Source organism: Sus scrofa, chromosome 17 (assembly GCF_000003025.6).
Source record: "Sus scrofa isolate TJ Tabasco breed Duroc chromosome 17, Sscrofa11.1, whole genome shotgun sequence".
Lineage (NCBI taxonomy): Eukaryota > Metazoa > Chordata > Mammalia > Artiodactyla > Suidae > Sus > Sus scrofa.
The window spans coordinates 47541037-47548247 of record NC_010459.5 but is presented as its reverse complement, the minus strand read 5'-3'; the positions used below and the strand labels follow the sequence as shown (position 1 = coordinate 47548247).

General features: G+C 50.2%; 1 protein-coding gene across 1 annotated transcript; it reads right to left on the bottom strand.

Annotated features, from left to right (window-relative positions):
• On the bottom strand, positions 4297 to 6436 carry SPAI-2 (sodium/potassium ATPase inhibitor SPAI-2). The gene is made up of 3 exons (NM_001004032.2): positions 6295 to 6436; positions 4971 to 5453; positions 4297 to 4460 (listed from the first exon to the last, which is right to left on the bottom strand). The coding sequence occupies exons 1-2, from the start codon at positions 6374 to 6376 to the stop codon at positions 4972 to 4974; spliced, it is 564 nt and encodes a 187-aa protein (NP_001004032.1). The 5' UTR covers positions 6377 to 6436; the 3' UTR covers positions 4297 to 4460; position 4971.

Sequence of the window (7211 nt, the reverse complement as noted above, 5' to 3'; positions counted from 1 at the left end):
TCTCCACGTATTGGTGCTTTTTGCAGTTGTTTTCTTGTTGTTGATTTCCAGCGCATAGCAGTTGTGGTTGGAAAAGATGCTTGATGTGATTTCAATTTTCTTAATGTTAGTGAGGTCAGATTTGGAGCCTAGGATGTGGTCAATCTTAGAGAATGTTCCACGTGCACTTGAGAAGAATGTGTTTTCTGTTGCTTTTGGATGGACTGTCCTATAGATATCTATTAAGTCCATCTGGTCTAATGCTTCATTCAGGGCCTGTGTTTCCTTACTGATTTTCTGTCTGGATGGTCTGTCCACTGCTGTAAGTGGGGTGTTAAAGTCCCCCCTATGATTGTGTTATTGTCAATTTGTCCTTTTAAGGTTGTTAGCAGTTGCCTCATATGTTGTGGTGAAACTATGTTGGGTGTGTAGGTATTTAAAATTGTTATACCTTCTTCTTGGATTGAGCCTTTGATCATTATGTAGTGACCTTCCTTGTCCCTTAAAATAGTCTTCATTTTAAAGTCTATTTTTTTTCTGTTAAAATTGAGTATTGCTGCTCCGGCTTTCTTTCTATCCCCGTTTGCATGGAATGTTTTCTTCCATCCTCTCTCTTTCAATTTGTATGTGTCCCTAGAAGTGAAGTGGGTCTCTTGAAGAGAGCATATATTTGGAGCTTGTTTTTGTATCCATTCAGCCAGTCTATGTCTTTTGGTTGGGGCGTTTAGTCCATTGACATTTAAGGTAATCATTGATGTGTATGTTCTTCTTGCCATTTTATTAATTGCTTTGGATTTGTGTTTGCTGCTCTTTTTTCTTCCCTTCTTCTCTTGTTCTCTGCTCTTCTGGTTTGATGACTATCTTTAGTGTTGTATTTGAGTTGATTTTTCTTGTTTGTTTGTGTGTCAGTTGTAGAGTTTTGGTTTGCAGTTATTCTGAAGTGTTGATATAAGAGTCTAGAGATATATATATGAGATTGCTTTAAGTTGTTGGTCTCTTAATTGCAAGTGCATCTCCAGCGTCCTGCATTTGTACCCACCTCTTCTCAGGATTTCTGATTTTGGTGGCAGAGTTGTGCGTGGATGATTTCATACCTTTGCTGTATATATACCTTTACTGGTGAGCCTTGTCATTTGTGGTATTTTTGTTTCCGGTTGTGGCCTTTTCTTTTCTGCCTAGAGAAGTTCCTTTCGTAGTTGTCGTAAAGCTGGTTTAGTGTTGCTGAATTCTCTTATCTTTTGCTTCTCTGTGAAGCTTTTGATTTCTCCTTCAAATCTGCATGAGAGCCTTGCTGGGTAAAGTAGTCTTGGTTGGAGGTTTTCTCCTTTCATCACGTTAAGTATATCATGCCCCTCCCTTCTGGCCTGCAGAGTTTCTGCTGAAAAGTCTGCTGACAACCTTATCGGGTTTCCCTGGTATGTTATTTGTTTCTTTTCCCTAGCTGCTTTCAATATTTTCTCTTTGTCTTTAGTTTTGGTCAGTGTGATTACTATGTGTCTCGGGGTGTTCCTCCTTGGACTTATTTTATATGGTACTCGTTGAGCTTCCTGGATTTGAGTGAGGGGTTCCTTTCCCATGTTGGGGAAGATTTCGGCTATTAACTCTTGGAATATTATTTCTGTGCCCTTCTCTCTCTCTTCTCCTTCTGGAATCCGTATAATATTGGTGTTGGTGTGTTTAACATTGTCCCAGAATTCTCTGAGACTCTCTTCATTTGTTTTCAATAATTTTTCTCTTTTCTGTACTGCATCCGTAATTTCCACTCATGTGTCCTCCACCTCGTTTATTTGTTCTTCTGCCTCCTGTATTCTGTGGTTAGCTCCTAGGCATAGAGAACAGACTTGTGGTTGCCATAGAGGAAGAATGGACTGGGAGTCTGGTATTAGCAGAGGCAACAACAACTATATAGAGAGTGAATAAAAAACACAGTGCCGCTGTATAGCACAGGGCACTCTATTTACTATCCTGCAATAAACCATCATGGAAAAGAATATGACAAGAATGTATATATATGTGTAGCTAAACCCCTTTGCTGTGCCGCAGAAATGAACACAACCTTGTCAATCGACTCGACTCTACCTCCATAAGATTAAGAAGACTTTTTAGGAGTTCCTGGCATGGCGCAGTGGTTAACGAACCCGACTAGGAACCATGAGGTTGTGGGTTAGGTCCCTGCCCTTGCTCAGTGGGTTAACGATCCGGCATTGCTGTGAGCTGTGGTGTGGGTTGCAGACGCGGCTCGGATCCTGCGTTGCTGTGCCTCTGGCGTAGGCCGGTGGCTACAGCTCCGATTCGACCCCTAGCCTGGAAACCACCATAGGCCACAGGAGCAGCCCAAGAAATAGCGAAAGAAAAATAAATAGATAAATAAAACTAAAAAAAAAAAAAAAAAAAAAGAAGACTTTTTATTAACAGCTGCACCGGCAGCATATTGAAGTTCCCAGGCCAGGCATTGAACCCAAGCCGCAGTGGTGACCTACACAGAAGCTTTGGCAAAGCCAGATTCTTCAACCCACAGTGCCAAGCTGGGGATTGACCCCATGCCTCTGCAGTGACCTGAGCCACTGCAGTCAGATTCTTAACCCACTGCACCACAGTGGGAACTCCAAGATAATTTTTTGGGGGGGGCCTTTAGGGCCCCACCCATGGCATACAGAAGTTCCCAGACTAGGGGATGAACTGGAGCTATAGCTGCTGGCCTACACCACAGCCACAGCAAAGCCAAGCCACATCTGCCACCTACGCTACAGCTCTTGGCAACTCTGGATCCTTAACCCACTGATCGAGGCCAGGGATCGAACCTGCATCCACATGGTTGCTAGTGGGCTTTATAACCCACCAAACCACAATGGGAACTCCCAAGATATATTTTTAAAAATATGATTTATCATCACTGTGTAACTGTGTGTCTTTGGGTGATTAGCGATGCCTGCGTGGCTCCAATCTTTTAACAGCATTGAAGATGGGTACACTCTCCAACTGAGAGCGTATGAATGTGAAATAAATCAGACAATACACATAACACACTGAGTGTGGGATCTGGAAGAGAGAAGACGCTCAGGTGCAGAAGCTATTCTTACCACTAATGGTGTGTTGTGTTTGTCAGGCCAGAAGCTTAGGCACTGCTCTTGCCTGTGCTCCAAATGCACGGTCCAGCCCAGTCCCTGGAGAATGAGAAGGTAACCTTGGCTTGTAGGCTCCTGCGAGGGGCCCAGGGGCACTGGGCTCTCTGTTCTCTCACCCCTAACAAAGCTTCTGCTCCCCACCTCCACGCACAGCAGGAGCCCAACACACACACACACACACACACACAGACACACAGAGAGCAACACCCACACCCACGGAGACACACACAAGTGTTTCCAGGACAAAATGTTAGGGCTGAACTGTGCTTCCCGAGTGATGCCATCCAATCCCCCTCAACCTGAATACACAACTGAGGCTCGGGAAGGGAAGGAGATTTGTTGGAGGTCATCCAACCAGCGGAGAGGAGGCGGGCGCTAGAACTCAGGCCACCTGACTCCCAAGCCCGTGTTCTCTCTGCTCCACCCCAAAGGCTCCTCCTGCAGCTTCAGCCTCCCCTGAGAACCTCCCTGCACAAGGGCAGTGGGGCAGGTGTGCCAGCCGTAGAGCCATGAGGCCGTTCCCGTTTGCCCCGCACACACCCTCCCCAATCGTCCCTCTCTGAGTCTGCTCTACCGCAGCGTGTGCATGCATCTCCAGAGAGCATTACTCAGCAATCCCTCCAAAGGATCAGCCACTTGCCGGGTCCGGCCTCCCCGTTCACATCTTAAAACAGACAGCTGGGAGAGGACATTGTTTCACTCGAAGCAATTACGTGGTACAGGAGGCCTCTCAGGCATCAACCACTGAAATGCTTCACGAGCAGGGCTTGCTCAGCCTTTGTCTGGGGACATTAAAGGAAAGGAAGCGGGGGGCTCTAGTGGATCCATAAGGGTGGGGTGGTCACAGTGGCAGGGCTGCTCAGAGGCAGGTCAGAAGTGGGGGGAGGGGCGGTCCCTGGGAAGACAGGGAACTGCCTGCCATGTATGCCCCAGCTTGGGTTTCATCTCCCTGGTCCAAGGTCAAAGGCAAATGTCCAGGTTTCCATTTCCTGGTGAAATGGACACGGCCGTTCTGGGGTGATTGTTGGGTTTCTGTGGTGCACCCCAGGAATGGGCCTTTTGGTCCTGCCCAGGCTCTCCTTCCCGCACCACGAGCAGCTCCCGTGGGTCTCTCTCCACTGGGGGCAGGCAGGCCCAACCCCACAGCCATCTCCCCACACTTTCCAGGGCCCAGAAGTCAGAGGAGCCAGAACCAAAGGCAGCTGAGAGCAGGCTTTTATTGGAAAGCCGATGAGAGAGGCAGCCCAGGCTTGGGCATCTGGATGAGGGGAAGACTAGGCGAGTGGGGGAGAGGGTGGTGCCGCAGGCACCAGGGCCGGCGTCCCTGAGGCCTTTGTAGGTGCAGCAAGACTCCACCTGGTGGGAGAAAAGAGGACCAGAGATGTGATTCAGCAGGTCCAAACACTCCAAGGCAGAGCTCCTGCCGTGGCTCCGCAGTAACAAACCCGACAGGTATCTTGAGGTTGTGGGTTCAAGCCCTGGCCTCACTCCATGGGTTCAGGATCTGGCATTGTCGTGAGCCGTAGTGTAGGTGGCAGACACAGCTCGGTTCCCGCATTGTGGTGGCTGTGGTGTAGGCTGGCAGTTACAGCTTTGATTTGACCCCTGGCCTGGGAACTTCACATGTTGCAGGAGCAGCCCTAAAAAAAGGACAAACACTCAGAGGCAATGGGAGGCAGGACCAAGTCTACATGTCACCCCCCTCAGGACCCCAGGTATAGCTTTGGATGCCCCACAGTGTCTTCACCACCCCTCCCTCCAGATCTTCCTTTGACCAACCTGGGATCATGCCCGCCCCCACCCCCCCGCTCAGCCTCTCTGTGTCTTCACAGGTCACCTCTTCCTCTTCTTCCTCCCAGTTCTCACCTCACTTGGGATACAAACAATCCTTCCCGCAAAAGCCTTCACAGCACTTCTTGACCCCTGGACAGTCATAATCTCTCCAACACTTGTTAGAGGGATTGCTCAGCGGGCAACGAAAAAGAATCCTAGGGCAGTGGCCACGCTTAGAGAGAAGGAATCGACCTGGGACTGCAGGTTGGGCTTTGACTGGATCTTGTACTTTGTCTGGAAGTTGGGCATTGACTGGATCTTGACCCTCGACTGGTTCATGACCTTTGACTACATCCTGTCCTATGTCTGGAAGTTCAGCTTTGACTGGATCTTGACTTTTGACTAGATCTTGACCCTTGACTGGATCTTGACCCTTGACTGGATCTTGACCCTTGACTGGATCTTGACCCTTGACTGGATCTTGTCCTATGTCTAGAATTTCAACTTTGACTGGACCTGGACCTTCGTCTTGGTCTTGACCCTCAACAGGATCTTGGCCTTGACCTTTAGGACCACCTGTGGAAAGAAGAAACATCCCCACATTTAGACCCATGTGCCTGCTTCAACTATTGAGTCATTCATCCAGCTCCAACCACCACTCACTGCAGTGTCCCTCAAACTGTGACTTGAGATGGGGGAGGGCCCCAGGGCTAGCTGGGGTCTGCACTCTTGCATGGCTTTTTCCTGGGCCTTGGGCACAGGGTCTAGAGGATCAGGGTTCCCTTGGGTGTCCGTTTCTGCCCCTCACCCTCCAGTCTGGGCCCTGAGACTCTCACGAGAAGCCAGATGTTCAGTGGTGACGAGGTCACATTGGGCATCTTTGAGGAAATTTAGTGGAAGGAAAGAAGCCTGAGACACCTGCCAGGAGACCCGAGCTCCATCCTGGCTCTGGAGATTGCCTGGACAATTCCTCATCCCCCTCTAGGTCGCAGTGCCCTTCTTTGGGAACCAGGGGTCTTCAGACCACATGCCTTCTGAAGCCCTCTTTGTTCTGACCCCCCTCTTCGAGGACGGATGACTTGGGTGCGTTTATGGGACACACAGGCAGAGGACGGACCCCACACCCAGGGCCCAGATTCCTGGGGCTCTCACTTCATTGCACGTTCAGTCCAAGTATCAACACTTGAGGTCCAGGCCATGTCACAATGCTGCCTCCACAAGCAGCCCTGAACCCTCAGACCTGGGGTGGAAAGCATGTGAGGTCTGCTGGGCAACTTCCTGCTTCTCTGGGTACGCTGGAACCTGCCGTCTGGGCTGAAGAGTAGGCTCCAGAAGGACCCCCTCTCAGACCCAGCCTGCCCCCCAACAGCCTCTCCTCACCCCAACCCAGCCCCATCCAGGCCACTTGTCCACTCACGTATTCTGTCAAGTCTCTGCGCCACTAGTGTCTCACAGATGAGGAATACCGCCACCAGGACCAAGAAGCTTCTGGACCTCATGTTGTCAGGAAGGTGGATGGCTGAGAGCTGAGGCCAAGCTCAGTTTTATGCAGCCCCAGCTTGGCCTGGTGCCAAGGGTGGGTCTGCGGTTTCACGAGGGACAAGACCTACGGTTTCTTCATTCTGCCAGGAAACACCCACCCCCATCCTGGGAGGGCCCTTGGGCCTTTCCCCAAGGATTATTCACAGGGAGATATGCCAGGTCCTGTTCCATCACCCCTCACAGCCCCAGGACCGAAGATCTCACGTCCTCACAGAGAAGGGCCGGCTGGCCCTTAGGCACCATCCCGACCACATTCTTCCTACTTAGAAAGAACATGAAGCCCAAAGAAGAGAGAGGAGTCACCCAAGGTCATTCAAGAAAGTCATGAGGCGGTCCAGCGTTCTGCTTTCACAGCCCAGGTGTTTCCCAATTATTCCCTCTTCCTGCAAGCCCCACCCAGACCTACCCTAACGGTTGACCCCTCCCAGCCTCCAGCTGGGCTTTCCTTGTATTCTCCCCTGACCCCAAGAAGAACTCGCCAAGGCAAGCCTGCCTTGAATGTCTAAGGACTAATCACCATGCTCTTCCACTTCACGGGTCATCCCCTCTGAAATGCACCGAGAAAGTAATAGGGAAGGTGGAATTCTGGATCTGGGATGGCACGATGCTCTTGAAAGCACAGGAAGATGAGAGAAGACATCCATAAAATAAATGGAAGAAAGAGGTCCCATTGTGGCTCAGTGGGTTAAGAATCTCATGAGCGTCCCTGATGATGCAGGATTCATCCTTGGCCTCGCTCAGTGGGTTAAGGATGCAGTGTTGCCATGAGCTGCAGTATAGGTCACAGATGTG

Coding starts and splice junctions, on each gene's coding strand:
- SPAI-2 (NM_001004032.2), bottom strand. CDS start 6,376: ATGAGGTCCAGAAGCTTCTTGGTCCTGGTGGCGGTATTCCTCATCTGT. Junction 5,454..6,294: donor GCAGAGACTTGACAGAATAC/GTGAGTGGACAA, acceptor TTCTTTCCACAG/GTGGTCCTAAAGGTCAAGGC.